General features: G+C 40.1%; 2 protein-coding genes across 5 annotated transcripts in view; both read left to right on the forward strand.

The window, feature by feature from the left end:
* Positions 1–13,653: 13,653 nt before the first annotated feature.
* On the forward strand, positions 13,654–19,638 carry tph1a (tryptophan hydroxylase 1 (tryptophan 5-monooxygenase) a). 3 transcript variants are annotated; one of them, XM_017706658.2, is made up of 11 exons: positions 13,654–13,835; positions 15,542–15,679; positions 15,869–16,052; positions 16,173–16,273; positions 16,474–16,541; positions 16,979–17,175; positions 17,324–17,459; positions 17,708–17,834; positions 18,048–18,143; positions 18,254–18,387; positions 18,557–19,638. In XM_017706658.2, the coding sequence occupies exons 1-11, from the start codon at positions 13,740–13,742 to the stop codon at positions 18,729–18,731; spliced, it is 1,452 nt and encodes a 483-aa protein (XP_017562147.1). In that variant the 5' UTR covers positions 13,654–13,739; the 3' UTR covers positions 18,732–19,638. The 3 variants fall into 3 exon arrangements, with proteins under 3 accessions (XP_017562147.1, XP_037398299.1, XP_017562148.1); XM_037542402.1 differs by lacking the exon at positions 13,654–13,835 and adding an exon at positions 14,349–14,603; XM_017706659.2 differs by lacking the exon at positions 13,654–13,835 and adding an exon at positions 14,702–14,926.
* A 1,640-nt stretch (positions 19,639–21,278) lies between these two features.
* The window catches only part of sergef (secretion regulating guanine nucleotide exchange factor), a 29,821-nt gene continuing 26,617 nt past the window's right edge, over positions 21,279–24,482 (forward strand). Inside the window, exon 1 of one of the 2 annotated variants that reach the window (XM_017706661.2) lies at positions 21,279–21,374. In XM_017706661.2, coding sequence (XP_017562150.1) covers positions 21,336–21,374 — 39 coding nt within the window. In that variant the 5' untranslated portion in view covers positions 21,279–21,335. The remainder of the gene's footprint in view (positions 21,375–24,482) is intronic. The other variant, XM_017706662.1, reaches the window with a different exon arrangement.

The following is a 24,482-nucleotide window of genomic DNA, read 5'->3' on the forward strand; positions in this document are numbered from 1 at the left end:
TGTGGCTAAAATAAGGCTCCACCTATGGACTAAAACTGGGTTTTGTTAGTGACATAAAAATGTGGGACAATTGGAAAAATTAAACTTAATGATGCATTTAAAACTTTCAACTTAATTAAAAGATTTTTTTATTAAGAAAAGATCTGAAACACAGTTATGAATACTTGTATTTTTGTTTTTTTATGACTGCCTGTTTGAATTCAGTGGAGTGGTCCTTGCGAATTTAAAATACCACTATTAATTTTGATCAGAAAAAAGTTAAAATAATAAGGTAAACATTTCTAATGTTGTCTAAAGCTCATTATAATTTACAAAATTATACATATTTTTAAATACAAAAAAAGCCTATTTCCAAAAAAGTTGGGACGCTGTGCAGAATGTGAATAAAATCGAATGCAATGATGTGCAAATCATATAAACCATGTTGTAGAAGGAAAATGCTACAAAGACAACACATCAAATGTTGAAACTTAAAAATTTGACTTAATTTCTGAATTTGATGCCAATAACGTATTCCAGAAATGCTGCTGTAGTTTTAAAGGTGAAATGTTTTCCCTTTCTTGTTTAATACAATATTTCAGCCGCTTTTTCATTATTTTTCAGCCAAATGTTTTCAGTGGTGACAGGTCTGGACTGCAGGCAGTCCAGTTTAGCACTCGGACTTCTTTAATACAGAACCATGCTGTAATACAGGCAGAATGTGCTTTGGCATCGTCTTGCTGAAATAATCAAGGCCTTTCCTGAAATAGACGTCATCTGGAAGGCAGAATATGTTGCTACAAAACATGTATGTATCATTTAGCATTAATGGTGCCTTCACAGGTGTGGAAGTCACCCATGCTATGTGCACTAATGCACACCTATACCATCGTGAATACTGGCTTTTGAAGTTTGCATTGACAACAGGCAGAGTGGTCTTTAGCCCAGAGGACACATGATTTCCAAAAAGAACTTCAAATGTTGATTTACTGGACCACAGGACACTCTTCCACTTCCCCTCTGCCTGTTTAAAATGAGCTCAGGCCCAGAGAAGGTTGCAGCATTTCTGGATCCTGTTTATGTACAGTTTCTTCTTAATGTTTTATTGTCATTTGTGGTTGCAGCGACGAACTGTTTTCATAGACAGTGTCTTTCAGAAGTGTTTCTAAGACCATGCAGTGATTTCCACTATAGAATCATGTCTTTTTTTAATGCAGTGCCACCTGAGGACCCAAAAAACCACAGCTTTTTCCCTTGCATACAGAGATTTTGTCCAGATTCTCTGAATCATTTAATGTTATCTACTGTAGATGATGAAAAGCGAAAGGGTTTTACTATTTAACATTGAGAAATGTTATTCTTGAATTGTTGCACTATTTTTGCACTAACCCTAACCCTAACCCTAACCCTAACCAGTCTTTTGTTGCCCCTGTCCCAACTTTTTTGGAATGTGTTGTTGGTATCAAATTCAAAATTGGAATACATTTCTCAAAATTTAAATTAGTCAGTTTCAACATTTGGTGATTTATTTTCCAGTTGCTGTTGGACACAGCTATGCCATGCATGAGCAGAGTTTTCTCTAACAGCTTGCTCTAAGCATCAACTCATGTCTCTCTCCACTCTTTTTTGCTCATACTCACATATCCTCCTGGGTGGAATTGGCCCCACCCTTCACAAAAAGAGCCCTTAGCCCTTAATCACTTTGAATGTTGTTCAGCAGTCAAAAGCACAAATCTGTGTTGAGTTATTTCCCTTTGTGTTTATAACTTTTTCACTTATCTCACTCCAGTCTTGGAGGAGTTTTGATAAGTGTGCCAACTTTAGCTAATGTTACATGAGAATAATGAGATTTGTAGAATGTCCATGTTAAGTAATATTGCCATCAGTTCCATGATGATCAGTGCTGATTTGCCCTGACATATTACTGGCATGGTTATATTGGTTTTATGAGTTTAATTAAAGTATTACTGATCATTTTTATACTCGTTGTCAGGAATTCTTTACAGTATGAAAAGATGTTCTCAATCATTCAAAACATTTCTAATTTTGGAAAATGTACATGACTCCATGTAGGTATCATGTATAACGTATGTTCATTTCTTGTTTGAGAAAAAATGAGAAAAACTAGAAGAAAGAATAGAAGAAAAACAGAAAAAAAATGTTGTTGCAGTAGCCTCCCTTAAATCTCTCACTGAAGCCTGTTAACATCATGTAGAGCTTTTTCCTCTGAATGTCTCTATATTATCTATCGCAGGCACTTTTCAGTGTTCATTAAGTCACTGTCACATTTTGGCCCTGGCTGAAGTGTTTACTGTCAGCAGTGCTCTCTGGCCGGCATACAGAGCAGCTTTTTAATTAAAGCTGCGGATTGATATGCAGAGCAGCGTCGCTCTTTTCTCATGGAAATCCCAACGTGTAGGAGGAAGGCCTGAGGGAGGCCTGAGGTTTAGACAGGCTGGCTGATTTTAGCACTGAGTGGGTTTTGATGCTCTTGTGGAGCTGCGTGATGTTCAGATTAGAGCTGGGTTGAAAAGGCCTCTCAGTGATGGGTGACCGTACTCATATGCGTGATTGCTTGCGTGCGTGCCTGCATGTGTGTGTATTAAGCCCCATCCTCCTCCATGTGATCTCTTCGATGACGGGTACAGCTGTGTATGAAGCTGTATGGGAGCAACTCCATGAGGTTTTTTTCTTGTAATACTTTTAAAGTTGAACACAACGTTGCTGCTCACCTACAGCATGCTGAAGCTCACATGGGCAAGCCAGAAGGCTATTAGAACAATGTTTTGTGGACGGATGAGACCAAATAAGATTTATTGGTTTAAATGTGAAGCATTATGTTTAGAGAGAAAAAAAACACTGCATCCCAGCATAAAAACCTTTTTCCATCTGTGAAACATGGTGATGGTAGTATCAGGGTTTAGGCCTGTTTTGGGCTAAATTTCTAAATTGATTGTCCATTTGAATATCATAAGCACTGATTTTGTAGGGTAAGGATGAGGTGGTTTGAAGGTTAAATTCACATTTTTCTTCCTTAACATACAACTGATTCTTAAGCAGTATCTGAAGCACCTGGTGAACCTGTTGAACATGTGTTTCAAAGTTTGGGGAATAGATCAAGATATCTTCAATGTAGGCGATGATGAATGCCGAATAAAACCCTGAGCTAAGGCCTCAATATACTCTTCCATGGCTTTTTCCACAAGGTCAACGGCACAGTTATGTGAACTGTAAGGAGCTAGTAGAGCGACCTTTTTCTTACTGCAATACTCTGGGGGTATATTGATACAAATTCCCATGTCTGGACTTTCGATTGTAGTAGACCTAATGGGTAAGATTGGAAACTGAAGGCAATGTTTGAAACAATAACTGGACCAAGAAAAAATCTCCTGGTCTGGCCAGGAAATGCAGAGATTATACAACCCCATTTCCAAAAATGTTGTGATGCTGGGCAAAATGTAAAGAAATGTCAATAAAAACATTTGCAAATCATTTAAGCCGTATATTTAATTGAAAATAGTACAAAGACAACAAATCAAACATTGAAACTGAAAAACTTTATTGTTTTTTGAAAAATATTTGCCCATTTTGAATTTGATGCCAACAAGTTCCAAAAAAGTTGGAAAGGGGGCATGTTTACCACTGTGTTTCATCACCTCTTCTTTTAACAACATTCTGTAAGTGTTTGGGAACTGAGGAGACCAACTGCTGTAGTTTTGAAAGTGATATGTTTTCCCGTTCTTACTTGATATAGGATTTTAGTTGCTCATCATTTCATCGTCTCCTTTGTCATCTGGGTGGCAGCATAAATTGCCAAAAAAGGTATATATCATTCAGCCATAAATATTGCCTTCACAGATGTGCACACCACCCATGCCATGTGCACTAATGCAAGCCTATACCATCATGAATACTGGCTTTTGAACTGTAATAACAAGCTGAGTGGTCTTTTGATTAGAGGACATAGTGTTCATGATTTCCAAAAAGAATTTCGAATGTTCATTTGTCAGACCACAGAATCATGAATCATGTCTTTAATGCTTTTAATGCAGTGCTGTCTGATGGCCCAAAGATCATGGTCAGCAAATACTGGTTTTTGGCCTTGTTCCTTGCATATACAGATTTCTCTGGATTCTCTAAATCTTTTAATGATATAAAGTACTGTAGATGATGAAAAGCAAAAGTTCTTTGCTACTTTACATTGAGGAACTTTATTCTTGAATTGTTGCACTATTTGTGCAGTCTTTCACAGAGTCTTTCACATATTTACTTCTGAAAGCCTGTCTGAGATGCTCTTCTTATAACCCACTCGTGTTACTGACCTGCTGCCAGTTAACCACTAGGTGTTTTTTTAGCATTACACAACCATACCAGCCTTTTGTTGTCCCCGTTGACAATGCTGCTGGTTTTAAAGTTCCCCCAGATGTTTTGAGTATACACCATTGCAACAACTGGTCTAGTCACATGGATAAAGAAATAATCTGATCTAGTGAAAGGCCATCATCTTTACAGGCATGTTCGTTTACATCTTCTAGCTGCCAATAAAGTTGATTTGTTCCACCCACTGCCAGCTGCTTAAGTACGGATGTCCAGTGAGTAAGCTGTGACTGAGCGATAGCCCTGGAGGAGCGTGGACAAAAGCTCTCCATTTGATCTTCCTTAATGTGGGTTGTCAAAAATGGTCCTAAACTCAGAGTCTAATTATGAGTGCAGGCAGCAGTGGTTCATTCTAACGCTTAATGAGAGAGTCATAAGATCACAAAAGAAATTTTAGCATGATCAATGCTTGGAGGAGAACTATAAAGCAGTTGAATCGGAGAGAAGTGTGAAAAGTGACTTAATGACCCCAAAGTTGAATTGGCTTCGCGCGGTGCCAACAACCCCTAACCTTTAACTTTATCCTCACATACACATATCCTCTTGTGGCTTACTGCTTTATTGAGGCAGATGTGATAAACAGCTATAAACAGTGAAATCTTACACCAGAGATGTCACTTGAGCAATGTGGAACCATTACCTGCTTTACTGGAAAGAGATTTAAGGCCACATAAAGTAGTTACAACACACTATTGCAACACATTCAAATTTCCCCAGTCTTCATGGAAGGTTATTGACATACAATAACACCCTGGAACTGGAACAATATAGTCATTAAAAATACATGAGCATCCACAATGTGTGGCAGCTGAAGAGGGATATGAGTTTGAGAGTGTGTGCATGTTGCATGGCACGTAGAGCGTTCCTTTCAGCCCTCTCTCTCCATGTCTCTCACAAGCTCTCACCCTCTCTCTCCAGCTGTCTCATTAAAGTCTGTGTAACTCTCTCTAATCAGAGTCCCTTCATGTCATTTCCTGTGGCCGATGCTTCTATATCTCTTGTCAACAGCTGCACAATGAAAGTTTTCCCACTCTCCTTGACCGCCACCATCACTAAACCTTCTATTCCTGTTGGCCCAGAATAGACTGCTGACGCCATCACACCTTTTGATGGCTGCTCAGGTGGCCTTCCCTGACCAGCATACAAATTTTTTCAAAGGGTCTTCCCCCTTTTTGTTTAGTTTGACACTTTTTATGGCTCATGACACACATGATGTGTTGAAAAAACTTAATAAATGTTATTAACTGATAACAATGATAGAGGTCATGAGGACCTTAATGAAGACAGCATTGTAAACTTGGTCAAATAACCCAGATGCACGTGTGAAATTGAGTAAAAGACATATCTTCAGACCAGACCTCCATGGATGATAAACAGCCTTTATCTAAAACCTCTGTCATATCCAGGCTTGTGAGTCTGCAAATAGCATATGTCGTTATTTGTTTTGTGTTTACGCAATTGGAAATTGTTGAAAGTCAGGTTTGCGTATGAAGGAAGTGAACACAATGCACTGCACAGGGAAACTGCCTCGTGCAAAATGAAGACATATGACAATATCTATGTCATATCCAATACATCCATATTAGTTAGTGTTGTTCTAGGCTTATGAGAAATGAGGAAAGCTTAACAAACTCCTTTTAATTAGATAATAACACAGGCGCTTCTTCCTGCAGTGTTATAAAGCAGATAATACCACAGCATTTGCATGCAATAAATGCATTAGTATTGGCCTTCAAGTAAGTCAGACTGTATGTCAGCTTCAACCAAATCAACTGGCTTTTTTATTCGCTTTTAAATAAATGCCACCTGGCTTGATGATGGAACTTAATACATTTTAACATGCAGCACAAGTCCAAAACACTTGCATGTCCAAATACTTTCTGGGGCCATTGTATGTTGCTATATATATTTAAAACTGTTTTGCAGATTTTCAACCAAATGTTGCATTGTGTATGCATGCATGCGTGAAGCACTTAAGATATTTGGTTGGCCTATGGAAGTAAAGTCATTAAAGTGTGTCCCCAGATGAACTGTGTTTGTATGATTGGTGAGATTAGGAAGATATTCAAGCTGATCACTCAGATTGTGTGTGTGTGTGTGTGTGTGTGTGTGTGTGTGTGTGTGTGTGTGTGTGTGTGTGTGTGTGTGTGTGTGTGTGTGTGCATTTGCGCACATACGTACAAATCCTCTGATTGAAGTAAGCAGAATTGGGACAGATTATTGTCAGGGGTATATCTTTGGTGAGTGTTGTTTTTTTGTTGTTGTGCATGAAATACTGTACAGAGCTTCGGTATTATTCTGGCTTATTCCTGACACTATATATTTAGTTAACCTTCTGTCTATTAATCTGTCATTTTGCTAATGATTAGCACAGACATTGATTAGTTATATTCTGTGAGGCAGTTATCCAGTTCATACTGTGGCAGCTACTGAGTGCTCCAAATTGCACAAGGGGTTTTAGCATGTAAAGTTGTGCTGCATGCTCCCCTCTACTGAGAACATTTGTTGCTGTTTTTGTTATTTTAATGTTACTATTCATTAGTTTCTGTGTTCGTGTTGAGTGTGTTTGATCATGTCTTGCTGTGGGTTTGGTTAGAGAGGGTTGGGTGTCTCGCGTAAAGTGAAGCCACATGGATAGAAATATTACCAAATCTTTTTTATGTGCTATTTCTGTTGCTGTAAATAAAAAAGAAACAAAAAGAAATGATGGCGTCTGCTGTGATTCTGGGCTGATGGCGCAATATTGTCACCCAAATTCTGTTTAAAGATTTGAAAAGAAGGTCGTAGTACAATGTTGGATTTATGATACAAACTGTGCAAAAGTCAAAGGTAATTCTGAGGTAATTAATGAAAACACAGGAGTTTCCACACCTGGGCTTCAAAAAATATAGTAGGACATATAGAGAAAATGGAACTCCTAACAACCATGCAAGCGAATTCTTGCAAAACTAAAAATCTTTAGTTTCTGTCCATCCTTCCACTGTGAGACGAGAAGTCAAGACTACGGATGTGAAAGGATGTGTGGCTCTCAAGAAGATGTTACTGAGAAAAGAAAATAGACAAGCAAGAAATCACAAGAAGCGGAAACTAAAACTTCTAAGTGTGCTTAAAACTGTAGAGCTGTGGAAAAACATCCCTGCAGATGCCTTTGAAAAGTTACTGTTCAGATTAATTGTTGAAGCAACTGTGTAATTTCCTGTTAAATATTTGGTTTCTGCTTTTTAGGCTGAAGATAAAAAATGAGTAACTTTTCCTTAAAGGTCATTTTGACTGAAATTAAACAAATGATGGATGCTCTCTGGCTTTTACACAGTCCAGTAGAATCCTAACTGACCTATTTTAAAGTAGCCTTAAGATAAACAAGAAATAAGTGCTGCTACAAGCTGAACACAGTTAGGCTCATAAGCCATGAATCCAGATTCGTATTATATTTTACTGGTTGTCCAGCAAGTGTGCTGGCTAGGCAATGAGGTGAGTCTTTAATGAGATGAGTGGGCACTGTTGAGCTCACAGTAACACTGCTCTTTCTCTGTAGCAGCTGAGAGCCTCTTCAGCACAAAGGGCCAGAGCCTGCATAATGCCAGTCTGCCCCAGCTTTAATTAACATTGAGCTCCTTTTGTGTGGAGAGAGGTAAAAGGGTGGGGAGGGGAATGAGCTTGCGCTTATACTGCGTCACATTGTATGTTATGCTAGGTTTATTGAAGTTATATTCAAGCATTACTTTTTTTATACTTTGTTTTTCCAGTTTTCTGTTTTTCATTGATTCACACATTTATGTGTTTTGTCTACTCAGATCATCTGTTTTTTTGTTTTGTCTGTTTTTTTGTTGAATGAATGAATGAATACAATTAATAATTGATGCTTCCTGGTCACACAATGTACCACAGAATCATCAGTGCTGAAGGGCAAGGCTTTCAGTTACTTTGCTCTTTCCTTTCAGCTGACCAAAACCAGACTTTAGTTATTACCATATATCATTCAAATACAAAGTTCTGAACGTTCAAAGGCTTGAGGTGACTCCGTGTCCCTCACTGAACTTTGTAGCTTCTGTCCAGCTTGCAGCATATTCACCTAATTACCCAGTGGGTCTGAGATAACACATCACACCATAGAACGCTTATTACACTGACCTACTGTGCATCAAAAAAGTATTCACAGTGCTTCACTTTTTCCACATTTTGTTATGTTACAGCCTTATTCCAAAATGGATTAAATTAATTATTTCTCTCAAAATGTTACACACAATACCCCATAATGTCAAAGTGAAAAAAGTTTGCTTGAATGTTTTACAAATTTATTAAAAATAAAAAACACACGGCCTTTGCTTAATACTTTGTTGAAGCACCTTTGGCAGCAATTACAATCATTACAATCAAGTCTTTTTGAGTATGATGCCACAAGCTTGGCACACCTATTTTTGGGCAGTTTTTCCCATTCTTCTTTGCAGAAGCTCTCAAGTTCCATCAGGTTGGATGGGGAGCGTCAGTGCACAGCCATTTTCAGATCTCTCCAGAGATGTTCAATCAGGTTCAAGTCTGGGCTTTAGCTGGACCACTCAAGAACTTCCACAGAGTTGTCCCAAAGCCACTCCTTTGTCGTCTTGGCTGTGTGCTTAGGGTCATTGTCCTGTTGGAAGATAAACCTTCGCCCCAGTCTGAGGTCAAGAGCGCTCTGGAGCAGGTTTTCTTCAAGGATGTCTCTGTACATTGCTGCATTCATCTTTCCCTTGACCCTGACTAGTCTCCCAGTTCCTGCTGCCGAAAAACAACCTCACAGCATGATGCTGCAACCACCATGCTTCACTGTAGGGATGGTATTGGCCAGGTGATGAGTGGTGCCTGGTTTCCTACAGACATGATGCTTGGAATTCAGGCCAAAGAGTTCAATCTTTGTTTCTCGTAGTCTGAGAGTCCTTCAGGTGCCTTTTGGCAAACTCCAAGTGAGCTGTCTTGTGCCTTTTACTGAGGGGTGACTTCCATCTGCCCACTCTACCGCACGGGCCTGATTGGTGGAGTGCTGCAGAAATGGTTGTCCTTCTGGAAGGTTCTCCACAGAGCAATGCTGAAGCTCTGTCAGAGTGACCCTTGGGTTCTTGGTCACCTCCCTGACTAAGGCCCTTCTATCCCGATCACTCAGATACTACCCCGATCACTTCCTAGCCAGCACTAAGAAGAGTCCTGGTGGTTCCAAACTTCTTCCATTTATGGATGATGGAGGCCACTGTGCTCATTGGGACCTTCAGTGCTGCAGAAATCATTCTGTACCCTTCCCCAGATCTGTGCCTCGATAGAATCCTGTCTTGGAGGTCTAAAGACAGTTCCTTGGACTTCATGTTTTGCTTTGTGCTCTGACATGTACTGTCAACTTTGGGACCATATATAGACAAATGCGTGCCTTTCCTAATCATGTCCAATCAACTGGATTTACCACAGGTGGACTCCAATCAATTTGTCAAAACAACTGAAGGATGATTTGTGGAAACAGGATGCACCTAAGCTCAATTTTGAGTGTCATTGCAAAGGCTATGAATACTTGAGGCTGTGATTTTTTTTGTTTGTTTTTTATATGTAATAAATATGTAAAACATTCAAACAAACTCTTACTTACTTTGTCATTATGGGGTATTGTGTGTAGAATTTTGAGGGAAAAAATGAATTTAATCCATTTTAGAATAAGGCTGTAACATAACAAAATGTGGAAAAAGTGAAGCGCTGTGAATACTTTCACCACAAACCATACGTTTTTTAGTCCTCTTCTGCACTGATTTCATATTTGACAAGTGATTAGAAGCAGCTAATAGGCTGAAAGAATTGCTTCTCTCCCTTAGAGACCTTTCTGAATTTTCTGGCTATACACTGGGCAAATATTTAACCTTCACTGTGGTGACCTGTGTTGTTGTGCGTAGGCCTTTGGTGATGCATACAGCAAGACAAATAAAACGTAGCCTGTGAGATCACTGGGATTTACAGCAGATCGGACAGCCCAGCTCTATCCTAATGCACACAGTGACACACCAAAGAACCTCATTAAGGACATGCATCAGGCCCTGTATCTGTAGATGTGACCTGGTGTTTATCAAGTCTGTAACTGAAGTATATCACTCTTCTCCCCAGATCTCAGAGGATTGTGCTTTGATCCTCTTTGTCTACTCTCAGTCCAGGTCCCACAACAGCTCCCTTGTGTTGAAGTGAGTTTGTTTGCCTTCCGCCAGGTGAGTTTCATCAGGCCTACTGCGTTTACACACCGTCACCCACGGCCCACACACATTAAACATACACACCTGAAGTATCATATTCTCAGAGTGTCATACTGGGGTATTTTAGGAGCACAGACAGATGTTAGGATTGCTATCGGCTAAAAATAGTTTTCAAAATCAGACCGAACATTATAAGTGTATATATACACAGTGCTTATTAAAGTCTTTCATTCATTCACTTTAATTTCCCATGTTTATAAATGTCTCTTCCAGCAGTTATGTAATTTCATGCATAAGAAATCACTTATGTAATCCCAGCTAGCTTTTGTACTGGCATTGTGTTGTTTGTAAGAAAAAAAGTATCCATGCCCACTTTCACTAGCAGGAAGTGCCCTTCACTGCCTGTTTTTCCATCTCTTTGTGCCTTGTGTAAGTCTGACATCCTGTCACGGGAGATGTGCCTCATGGGCCACCTGATGAAGGCTGCTCATGTGGCTGATACATGCACTCCTAAACAAAGACCCTGAGGAGGCTCCACAGCATTAAGCCTAAAAAAAAGTCTAAATCCCTAAAAAGTCTAAAAAGTCTAAAAGCCTAAATCCCAGATGGACTCCGGTGCATTTAGATTAGCTGCTTTAAGTAAATATAAACTTCAGAGACGGAGTGTGAGAGGTTCATCTATCAGACACAAAGTAGTCTATAGTCTCGAGGGTCCTGAGAGATCATCCTTCCTGAGCTGTTTCATTGTAATTCTACTTCTCGCTAGAACCTGGCACCTGTGGGGTGTGCCACCTTGGACAGCAACCTTGGGGAACTATGCCCACAAAGGAAAAATAAAGGTGAGACATAATCCTCTTAGCATACACCCGTTGACCCTGTGCGAGAAGCCTGGAAAATCACTGACCCACAGACAGAACTTATATGTACTGCCTTGTAGCACATAATATATACATAACACGCACTAATATATAAACATACATATCTATAAATATATATGCATTACACATGCTTTATCTGGATGATATATATATGTATGTGTGTGTGTGTGTGTGTGTGTGTGTGTGTGTATGTATTAATTAACCAGCTAAAGCACATCATAGCAAAATTAACAGTCATATTACAGATTTTGAAGAATAAATTTACTACTGACAAGCTCTACTTGTGACTACAAAGGAAAATTATTGCATACACAATTTTAGATGTTAATGCTCAAGAACAAAATACATTTCTGTGAATTGTCTGAATGTCATAGACAAATTATTAATGGCCAAAAACACATTTTATATTGCTTTTTGCATGTGTCTATACAATTGACTACCTTCTATATTTCTGCTTTGTATATTTAAAAAATAAATTGGTAACTACCTGGACTTGAAATGCTGTTGTGTAACCGATGAGGTGATAATGAAGCTGTTAGTGTGGGGCAGGAAAGAACACAATCTAATACATGTTGTTTTGGGTTCAATGCTTTTTTATTTTATATTTGTGTAAGAATTAGGATTTGTATGCAGTCAAACTGCACATTTCTGCTACAAATGAAAATGTAAACTGTTTCCAGCACATAAACATATCGCTCTTCTCGGAAGAAAACCTTGAATGTCCAAAATGGTAACTTTAGAGGAACAGGAAATACTTTCCTACTTTCCTTTTAATGTAAGTGGAACCAGACGTTTTGGGACATTTTAATTTGGTCCATTCATCATGAAATTTACACACAATGTAAAGGACAACAGGCATTTTCACATTAGGTCGAAAAGTGAAAATGAGGCTTCTTCTGACAGCAGCGATATCTAGATCAAAATAAATACAATTAGTGTCAAAGATTGCCAAAAATATTTCTGACCACAGAGCAGAACAGCAAACATTACAATGATAAAATTGGAATATATTTCATTTACATGATATCAATTGTATATATTAATAAATCTTTGAATTTACATGGGGAGGACACGGGCTTCTCTTGCTGTTCCCTTTAGCTGTACCATTGTGTTAAACTAACTCTTACTAGCTCTTGAGACACTTTAAAATGGTGCCATGTTGCAGTCAGCAAGAGAGTGAGCAAAGCAATATGAAATATTTGCACTTTTATTGGTACTGGGAGTATGGCAAATAAGAAAAACATTATCTTGGTTACTTTAAGAGACAGAGAGGAGGACAACCAGAGACAGAACAAACAAGATATTTTTTGAACGATGGGTGAAACGGGCCTTCTACAGAACCCAGTCTAATATCAGCAGGGTGGTTGGCTTAGTGTCAGACAAAGCGCAGACGCTTATCCAGTGGTGAGTGCAATTAACTTAAGTAGTGTCCCTCTCCTTTTAGAAAGATGAGGCGTGTATCATTATGGTTTCTTTTTGGTCTCCGGGTCTTTATTACATCACACCTGCTCAGCTGTGCCTAACAGCCCACCTTCATTTTAAGCTTCTGTATGATTTCCAAAGTATGTTTATGCCCCCAAATTACAGAAGTCACACAGACAACTGAGTTTATAGCTACGGAAATAGCAAGTGTCCCTGCCCACGTTGTAAAACAGAAAAGAAACCAAAATCTACAGCGAACAAACACAAACAAGCTGGACAGAGGTGAAAAGGTGCAGAGGTTACTGAGGATGCTAGGAAGCCAGTGGCCTGCAAGTGGGCTTAAAGGTTTAGAAGGGATGATACAACACATCCCCTCCCTTGAAATGGCTGTAGGAATTCCTCCCTCTTCTGTTTCCTTATGATGTGTAAAAGAGCCTCATTAATAGGACAGCAGCGCTCTGTCTCAGCACCTATACAATCCCTCCTGCTCTAAGTCGTGGTTGGAGTTCTGCTTGGTCAGTTTCGTGTGTCTCAGGACAAGCGTTTCCATAGCTGCATTTCCATAGTTGCCTGTTTTGTATGCGTGCTGACCATCAGAGAGAGAATGAAAACGGCATTTCTTCTGTCGTGGACGTCCCCATGACGTGGGCAGTGCTCCTCTTTTTCCATTTGCTCTCCTGGGGAAGATTACTGGGCCTCCGGTCCGTGCAGCTACACCTCACCCCACCCCACCCCACCCCACGCCACCCCACCCCCTCCTGCCAGCTCACTGGCGTTCATAAATACCAAAGCGCTCTGGCTCGGCGTATTATTCCAAACTGAGGAAGGAAACAGGCTGATCATAATCAGACCCCAGGGAAATAAATAGTAGCTTCACCAGCTCACAATGTACTCGACCAAAAGCGAGGGCCCGCGCAGAGGAAGGTCATTCGACTCCATGAACATCGGGCTCTCTCTGGAAGAAAAGCAGCTCAATAATGAGGTAGGAGTTTTATATCATTATGATATATTTGGGCATGAACTACACGTGCCAACCTGTTTTTTTCCCCTTCTTCTTACAAGAAAGTAATACGGCTAATAGCCAACAGGCTTCGTCTAACGTTAGAGATAAAGATATTGTGCAGGTGCATTAAGATATAAACCATGTAAATGTACCCTCAGAAGTCCGTCAGTGGTGTTAATGTCCACCTGTGACTCTTAAACAAGTTTTTTCCCCCCCAGGTGAAAAGTACATATTTTTACTGTTTCATCACCGAAAGTTTTAAAACAGAACACTAAAATAAGCGTGGAGACGAGACGAGGTGTGTGGAGTCGATCATTTCAGTGGATTATGGCACAGCTATTCTAAGCCTAATACAGAGCATAAGAAATCAACGCGTTGTGTTTATTAGGCTTTAGGTGACGTTCAGACGTGCTTATTTGCCACAGCGCTGGCGCGGCGGCCCTTCTCAATTAATTTGTTAAGCCGTGAGAAAAGCAGTGCGTCAAGCGTTAAGAAGGTCAAGAGCGCAGCACACGCAGTCCCGAGGAAACGTGCGCGCAACGGCTGCGTCTTTTAATCGGAGGAAAAGCAGGCGAGCAGAGCTCAAAGCCCGTGAAGGAAACAGAACAGAAGCTGACACGTGAAATCAAAAGGGGGCTCAGGAGAGGAAATGAGAGAGGAGAGCTAGGCGGCTTGGTCGCTGACGTCCCAGTAAACGCACTCTTACAAATGACGCCGAGGCTCTTGGCTGAGCGCTACACGGCAAAGGTGCATCTTAATGAAATACACTTAAGAGCAATGCGCGTAGAGGAGTGATTAATTGCAGCCTAATCCCGTGTTAGATTAAGGTAAGACGGGGCTAATAATAGGCTTCCTCGTTCTCCAAATGGGATTGCTCTGTAAGGAGGCTCTGCGAGACAGACACCGGCCTGCCTCTATTAAACCGAGACGGCGTGAGTGACCCGTGAGACTGTCCCTGAGCCGTGAGCCCCGCTCTCAATGCACCGATGCTGTCAGGGATCCTTCTGACGGGAAGACTCGGGCGGCGGCACCTGCAGCTGCTTTCCCCCATTCTCGCGCGAAGAGCCATGGTTGGTAGATGAGAAGCCTCTCAGGAGTGATGGAGCAATGATTAGGCTGGGAAGGACGCAAAAAGGAAGAAGTTCAAACCCAGAGCATCCTAAGCGTTGTCGGTTTGAAGTGCAGCAGCGCAGCTCTGGCGCTGTCTGTGGTGCTGAACTGACGCAGGAGAGCAAATAGGGCGCAGACGGTCTCGTGCCAAAGGCTTTAATTGGATAAACTCACTCACCCTTTGACTGGCTTGGGGCGGTCTTGTATTCTCAGTAGGACAGAATGAAAGTCTTGGCTGTACGAAAGGGGAAGGCTTGATTTCTTACCTGAGTGCATCTCTTTTACATTCAAACTGCCAGACACTACAGCCTGTGTGTATTGAGGGTTTTCTTTCGCTTAATCCACCTCAATCTGACTGACATGCACCTGAAAACAGCCTTTGAGGGGTGCTGATGGTGTAAAATCAGCGAATCACTTCATTTGATATTCAGCTGTTTTAAAGCGGTTTATTTAGCCGTTACTGTGAATCGCAGATCTGCTACAGGACAAGAAAAGTGGGCTATACTGTTGCGCTCCAGACAGATTTATGGGAACAACACAGAAAGGGAATGACGCTGTTTTTCCTTCTTTTACAGATGAACAAATCTGCCTATCCTAAGATAGACGAGAACAAAGATAACAAGAGCGAGTCTGCAGAGAAAGGCCGTGCAGCTATCGTGTTCTCCCTAAAGAATGAAGTCGGGGGGCTTGTCAAAGCACTAAAACTGTTCCAGGTAATTAGACTTTAATCACATGACAGGATTTAAATGTCGTGTAATGTTAATAGAGGAGAAATGAGTCTCTCATTCCTTCTCTTTCTTCACAGTTTCAACACTGTTACAAACAATTCAGCCTCAAATGTTTTACCCCTATATTAAGACTCTTTCCTCTTTTCTGCCATTTCAAATAAACTGACCACACAGGAAAACCACGTGAACCTCCTTCACATCGAATCGAGGAAGTCCAGGAGGCGTAACTCGGAGTTTGAGATCTTGGTGGACTGCGACAGCAACCACGAGCAGCTCAACGAGATCATCCAGCTGCTGCGGAAACACGTGAACGTGCTGGACACGGAGGCACCCAGGAAGACTCTGCCGGAGGAGGACGGTACGAGTCTGAGTGTCTGCTCTGACTGAATGAATGACTTAGGAGAACTATTTGTGGGGAAAAACAAAGCAGTCGCCTGTCTTTCACAGGAAATCATTCATATGTGTTATTGTCCTATAGAGATGGATAATGTGCCCTGGTTTCCCAAAAAGATCTCTGACCTGGATAAATGTGCGAATCGTGTGCTGATGTATGGATCAGACCTGGATGCCGACCACCCGGTGAGCATTGTAAAGTTGTCTCAGGAAATTTGCCACTGCTAACACAATTAGGCAAATAAAAGGATGTGCTGGACCTGTGCAGTTTCTGTGTTGCTGTTTGAAAGTTATTAAAAATGACAAAAATTTTACTTTAAAATGCCTCTTGCTGCTGGTCTCAGTGTCTAATGTCCCTCCCTCACTGTCCTCCTTTTGGTCCACAGGGCTTTAAGGACAATGTCTATCGTAAACGGAGAAAGTATTTTGCAGACCTGGCTATGAGTTACAAGCAGTAAGTCACTTGAGGAAAAAATATTTGAAGATAAAAGTTGTATAATGAATTTTAATGTAAGTCAATGGAACCAGATTTTGGATGATTTGTTTTTGTTCATTCATCATGAAATTTACACACAGTGTAAAAAGCAACAGGTAAGTTCATATCATGTCAAAACTGGAAAATGACAAAAATGGAGATTCAGATTTCCTTCCAACAACAGCGACATATATATATATGTGTGTGTGTGTGTGTGTGTGTGTGTGTGTGTGTGTGTGTGTATATATATATATATATATATATATATATATGCATATCATTATACTTTTACTGTAACTTTTTTTACATTAACTTTTATCTTCAAGTATACTTCATATATATATTTCCTTTTTATATATTTCCTTTTTTACAATATATATAGTACATTTATTTTTTGCATTGTTTCCCTCCATCAGTGGAGACCCCATTTCACGCATTGAGTTCACAGAAGAGGAGGTAAAGACGTGGGGGGTTGTGTTCCGAGAGCTCAATAAGCTGTATCCTTCTCACGCCTGCCGTGAATACCTGAAGAACTTACCTCTTCTCACCAAGTACTGCGAGTATCGCGAGGACAACATTCCCCAGCTGGAGGATGTCTCACGCTTCCTAAGAGGTGAGACAGGGGCACCACACTCTGTATATTACTCATTATGTGTGAGTGTGTACAGGTATCTGTGTACGTTTAGATGATGGTGCATTTGAGAGCTACAAGACCACTGTTCAGGTCCTCTGTAGTGGTAATTATATTGTTATACCCTCAGAGCGCACGGGGTTCACCATCAGACCCGTGGCAGGGTACCTCTCCCCCAGAGACTTTCTGGCTGGTCTGGCCTTCCGTGTGTTCCACTGCACACAGTACGTCCGGCACAGCTCTGATCCTCTCTACACACCTGAACCGTAAGTACAAAAAACATTTGAAAGTGTAAATATGAACATGTTCTTTATGAGTCCTTTAAGCATTACTGGGTGTGTCCCAAATATTTAGTATGAGTAACACAGTTTAAGATCTTCATTTGATCTTACAATGAAACACATTTTAAGCTGTGTTAGGAGATAATTGTTTAAAATAAGTAACTGCAGTATGAGTCTGGTTAACTACAGTGTGTTTAGGATTCAGCAGAGTGTTTTGCTATTTTGTGTTTCAGAGACACATGTCATGAACTGTTAGGTCATGTACCTCTTCTGGCTGAGCCTAGCTTTGCCCAGTTCAGTCAGGAGATAGGACTCGCCTCACTGGGAGCATCTGATGATGCAGTTCAGAAACTTGCCACTGTGAGTAATTATCTTTTTATTATCACTGACTGATTTAAAGGTTTTTAATAGCCTATTAGATTTTTAGTACACTGGCACAACTTTTATTGCATTTAACAACATACATCTGCACACTGACCACTTACAAACTTAGTGATCACTTTGAGAAAAGCATTCTAGTGCACTCTACCATACCTACAAGCCTGGTATTTACTGATGTGCTGTTGTTTTTAGTGTTACTTTTTCACTGTGGAGTTCGGGCTGTGCAAGCAAGAGGGGAAACTGAGAGCGTATGGGGCAGGACTGTTGTCCTCCATCAGTGAGTTAAAGGTAATGTTGCTAACTTATGGTTTGCACACACAGAGAGTTAAATATATGGTTTAAAAAATATTTCCAGGTGTTATATATGCCAGCTGGCTAAATAAATATTTCTCTTTCAGCATGCTCTATCAGATAATGCCCGAATCACACCCTTCGACCCCAAAGTCACCTGCAAACAGGAGTGCATCATAACCACATTTCAAGACGTGTACTTTGTGTCAGACAGCTTTGAAGAGGCCAAAGTCAAAATGAGGTTTGTGGAGTTAAAGAAACTTTACAAAGGAAACTTGTAGAATTATGGAACTGAATGTGTGTCTTTCTGGCATCAAATGGTTCATACTTAGATTAATTTACTGTCTCTGGCTATTCTAGATGCGATTTAACACTATTAACCAAGATTTCATTCATTTTTAACTTTTCAGGGAGTTTGCAAAGACAATCAAGCGACCTTTCACGGTGCGTTACAACCCTTACACACAGAGCGTGGACGTCCTGAAGGACACAACCAGCATCAACAGTGTAGTGGAAGAACTGAGACACGAACTGGACATCGTGGGAGATGCACTGAACAGACTCAACAAACATCTGGGCGTCTGAACGTCCATCTCACAAGTCATGTTTTATATATTACTTTTTCCCATCAAGAGCAAACACACTAAAATCTTTCACATTCCCAGAGCACATTTTTTCCCAAATAGTTTGTCTAAAAAAGTAAAATGCCTTGTTTTGTTTTTGTAAAAAGACAATCTAATCAATCTAAGCAGACAAAGTCAATTTCTTTTAGCCTTTTAAAATCATTACAGCCTACTGTTAATTGTACTTTTTAACAGAGATTTCTACCCAGATTTATGCAAAGGTAAAGATTAAATGAGTGAACTAAATGATCTTTTACGCTACTTATAAGACCATTACTCTTTACAGGGTCATTGTAATAAAGTGACGTTTGCTCTTGTCAAGATAAGATAATGCATTTGTGATTTCAGCTTTTTTGTGTAGAGGTCATTGAAAGCCATCTTGGCATTGTAATGCACCTTATTCGTTATAATTTGATATTTATTATGAGCTTGTACCTTAAAGCTTTAGTATCCTCTTTTTCTCTATATTCAGTATTAGGGGAAAAGGACAAGTACATGTTTTGTTTTGTCTAAATGTGAACCTAATTCTATCATGTTTTTATGATAATATTTCTTAAATCTCCCCATGCTGTTAGCTGTGTCTCATGTCTTGTATGCTAAATTTAATCTTTCCTTATATGAAATGAGTTTCTTTTCATTTAGAATGAAAATGATTCATGTAATTACGTCTTTGGTATGTAAGGATAATTTTTACATATTAGTGTTAAGACAGCTTATGCTTCTAGATAATGAATCCAGATGTTTGTATTCTCAAATAGCTATCGTACCACAGCCCTATTAACACTTCAAGTATAAAATTGCTTGATGTTGATAAATGTAGAAGTGTAGAAGCTCATTTTAATAAAATTCCTTATTTTTGTACCACAGCAGAATTGATGTTGTTTGCATGTTTGTACGTTTGGGTGGGCACATAGTGTCTTGTTGTGGTTATTTTTGTATGCCTACAACAGCAGGCTTCAACGAATCAACGGTTGGGGATTACTTCTGAGCTGTGATGAACTATGACTTTTAGAACTAGGCCTTCAGTTTGGACCATAAATGTCCAAACTAAATGTCCAAATGAAAAAGCTATTTTCTGCTAATGTCCCTATGGGAGTCTTCTAATCTTAGCTAATGCTTCAGATGAACATTTTTGGCCAGTCTAGATTAAATATTGACATTTGAAGCTTGTAACTGATATTAACCTTTCAGTAAAGTGCCCTGGTATAGAGTTACTGCTGTTTTCCTGCAACACAGTCAGTGATGTATCTAGAAATTTCACAGGCCTAGAGTGATGGAATTGGTCCTAGTCCTGCCCACTGTAAATCAAAGTGATCGAATGATTCAACAGACTTCTTAATTATGTTGGGAGTTAATCTAATGTGTAAGGCCCTTAGTCCAGCTCCCAGAGTCCTAACTAATGGGAGAGCTTGCTTAGCATTTCAAGATTTCAATACTTTTGTTTCAAACCACCACTTAACAATGAAAAAGGAGTTTAAAGGCCACAAGCATGGAGATTATATTAATAAGGAAGGCCCAGAGGGTTCTATTGCTTTTCAGCATGAACTGATTTCAGACAAAAGCAGATCAATCTGTATACCTGTAGTAATGGAAAAAGGGAATGGACCAATGCTCAAAGTACTACTGTCAAGGGAATAATAACAGTACTGACACGCTCCCTGCATGGCATGCAAACACAGCAAACTGCCTCGGAACATTTAACGTCTCGATAGTGATCAGTGCTTGAATAGTGATATCTGAAAATCACGAGAGAAAAAAACGTGTTTGTGTATGTGTACATGTGTAAAGACAAGGATTAACATAAAAGAGTGAGTTTCTCATTTGATGCATTGAGTTCACAGAGAGATCCGGGAATTAGTAATGACCAAGTTGGAGTGGTTGAACAGAGCTATTCTCTTTTTGTGAAGTTCATGACATGGCATCTTCAAAAGATACTCAAAGGTTTTGCTGAACTACTTAGTGTGAGAGTGAGTCCACAACGAATGGGAGTGAAAAGAGCATAAAACTGAACATGCTTCTAGACATTCATGCAGCAGAAGAAGTACCAGTATGTTACAGCAAATAGGTTTTGGGCAGTAGGTTGCCAGCATTACAGGTGCTGAGCGTTGACTGGTTGACATGCCATTAATGTACATAAGGCACAGTTATGAAGTCCTGTAGCTGGACTTCAAAAGCAAAGGATTAAAATATTTTATGCTATTCTGCGTTGAGAAAATAACTGCCTTTGTCTAAACTGACTGATCATGCACAACTACGTCACACAAAAGGTCCATAGGAGCCTGTACATTTTGGACGGTTGACGCTTGACTGGATGGCTGTGAACTGACCCGGGTTCAGTTCTTCTACGGTGCATTATTGATGTACGTCGGTTGACACGAATGGCTGGGTCCAAACCAACGATTCCACCTAACACAAAGGACAACACTGTAGCGCCAGTACAGAGATATCTCTCACCACGTGGCGACGCTGTTTCTCCATTGCAAATGTGCAAAGCCACACCAAACATGGCGGAGGTGAAGGGCGCTCTCTTGGGGCCGTGTGCACCGTCATCACCCCGCGCCCACCGATGGCTACACCGAGGACAACATGCGCCTTGTACACGTGGGTACGTTTTTGACACTATATCAAACACTGATCACCCTACTGTCAACACCGAGATATACAGTACACTCCAGATCACTAGGAACGTGCTTGCATCTACAGTTAAGCGTGGTCTTTAGTTTCCTGGCCTGCTGCGCTCGGCGTTGCTGTGAAGGGACAGGACGGTTTGTTTCAGAGTGAGAAAGTCTAGAACAAGATCTTTTCAGCAGTGCCCCCCTTTCCGCCTGCCGGTGAGAGAACAGGGGGCACACATGCAGGGGTCAGCTGGCTCGCTCATGCAGTTTTACTGTCAAGCTGTCCTGCCTGTCAAGTCATTATATGATGCGATGAAACGAGCAGGATGACAAAACCTAACAAGCAGCATCTGAAATCCACCAGCGATCTCCCTTTACTCCATACGTGCAGCAACTCAGAGGTGGACGAAGTACACAAATCATGTACTAGAGTTAAGTAGAGATAACCAAGGTAAAATATTACTCCAGTAAAAGCAGAAGTCCTTACTCTAGACCTAAGTCCAAAAGCATTTGCCTTCAAATGTACTTAAGTATCGAAAGTAAAAGTACTAAAAGAGTAATTATGGCTCTGATGTCCTGTTATCATTTTTGTAACAAGACTCGCTTCATGAACTCAGGTGAAAATACTCCAGTGTCTCTCTTGGTAAACCAGTCTTTTAATAGAACGTCATAAATTAGTGACGCTGAAGTCTATTAAAATAATCATAAGCACAAAACACTGAAGGTAAACAGTTTCCATCAGGGAGAACCGAGTGGCTCTGAAATCACTTTTACAAACAAGCAAAGTTTCAGTTTAAGATTACTTTGTAAATTAGTTACAAGTTGAATAAAAACTGGCTTTAAACTCAGGATCACAATTAAGTTTTCCTTTACTATATTGATCTGTAGGCCTCTGTTCACAAACATAAACTAACCGAAACTAATTTACTATAAAATGAAAGTGTTTGTATGAACTCAGAAAAATAGAAACATGCCAGTCACGACTGCATATGTGGACATATTTCTATATTGTGGTCTATTTACAAAAAGTTATGTTAGATCATCTTTTAGGTGACATATGTGCTACCAAAACTGCACTGACATTGAACCGTGTGCTGCACTGGGTCGGTATGACCAACAGGTCAAAACAAGCTCAGAACAAAGTGACCTCTGTGCCCGGATTGGTGTTCTTGCTTTGCACTTCTTTTGTTTTGACATGTTACGTTTTCATACACACAAAAAACAAAAGGAATGACCGATTTCTCACAATGTAGTGGAGTAAAATTAACATATTTGACTTTGAAATGTAGTGGAGTGAAAGTAAAAAGTCACCCAAAATGGAAATACTTAAGTAAAGTACAGATACACGAAAAAACTACTTAAGTTTATTTTTATTTATTATTTTAAAATTATTTTTATTTATTATTTAAATATTTACTTAGTTACTGTCCACCACTGACTAGTGGTGTGTGTTGTTACCTTCACCTTATTATAAAATGTGGACACAACACCAAGCGCGAAAGTCTGTCATCAGTGAGGTTCTCACTGACAGCCTGTACAGTAACACACAGGAAAGTTACAGTAACACAAAACATTCAGAGAGGACTTTCTGAAAACGCTGAATGTGAAAAAAGCTTAATGTGCCAAAACAACAATAACAACAAAGAACACGACATTTATCTCCGGTAGAACTGGTCATAAATACTCTCTACTATCAAACCTGTAGTCTAAAACTGAAGTAATAATCTTTAAGTGAAGATTTTTGCTTCACATTAAAACCTATTATAAAGAAAAAAAAAGCTTGGCTTAACGCAGCTTTAATGTACTAAAACAACGACCTACGAAGAGTAACCATCTCATGTATTGCCGGCCAAAGGTTAAGCCTTGTCTTTATTGCTAATGGGCTACCATGGAGAGTAAAAAGGTTAATGTACTGTCATGTTTTAGTACATTAAGCCACATTAAGCATTTAGAGAGCCCCCCCAAGAGACTCCACGTATACCACATTTAATTGCCCAGCCAGTCCAGTTCCCTCAGGTGCTCTGTGCTTAAGGAAAACACAGCTGATGCTGCTTGGATATACGACTGTAATGAAACACAGTATGGCCGGTGCGCCTGGTGTTTTGCCAGATACACTATATTGCCAAAAGTATTCAATCACCCATCCTAATCATTGAATTCAGCTGTTCCGTTCACTTCCATGGCCACAGGTGTATAAGACCAGGTACCTAGGCATGTAGACTGCTTCTACAAACATTTGTGAAAGATTCAAGATTCAAGAGTTTGTACAATGTACCATGAAATTCTTACTTTGTTGTTCCTCCATTCACCAAATATCTTAATATAATCTTAAAAGAAAATAGAAAAAAATGGAAAATATAAGAATAACACTAAAAACAATAGTAAAAAAGTACAGTTTTATGTGCAAAGTTGAAAGAAAAATTAAAATTATATGTGCAAGTGTGTAGAGCAGCTGTTCATGAAGTGCATGCTGCAAGTAACAGATGTAAACGGTAGTGTTCTGTGCAGTAACCGAGGTAAACGGTAGTGTTCTGTGCAGTAACAGATGTAAACGGTAGTGTTCTGTGCAGTAACCGATGTAAACGGTAGTGTTCTGTGCAGTAACCGATGTAAACGGTAGTGTTCTGTGCAGTAACCGAGGTAAACGGTAGTGTTCTGTGCAGTAACAGATGTAAACGGTAGTGTTCTGTGCAGTAACAGATGTAAACGGTAGTGTTCTGTGCAGTAACCGATGTAAACGGTAGTGTTCTGTGCAGTAACAGATGAAACGGTAGTGTTCTGTGCAGTAACAGATGGAAACGGTAGTGTTCTGTGCAGTAACAGATGTAAACGGTAGTGTTCTGTGCAGTAACCGAGGTAAACGGTAGTGTTCTGTGCAGTAACAGATGGAAACGGTAGTGTTCTGTGCAGTAACCGATGTAAACGGTAGTGTTCTGTGCAGTAACCGATGTAAACGGTAGTGTTCTGTGCAGTAACCGATGTAAACGGTAGTGTTCTGTGCAGTAACCGAGGTAAACGGTAGTGTTCTGTGCAGTAACAGATGTAAACGGTAGTGTTCTGTGCAGTAACAGATGTAAACGGTAGTGTTCTGTGCAGTA

Source organism: Pygocentrus nattereri, chromosome 11, assembly GCF_015220715.1.
Source record: "Pygocentrus nattereri isolate fPygNat1 chromosome 11, fPygNat1.pri, whole genome shotgun sequence".
NCBI lineage: Eukaryota > Metazoa > Chordata > Actinopteri > Characiformes > Serrasalmidae > Pygocentrus > Pygocentrus nattereri.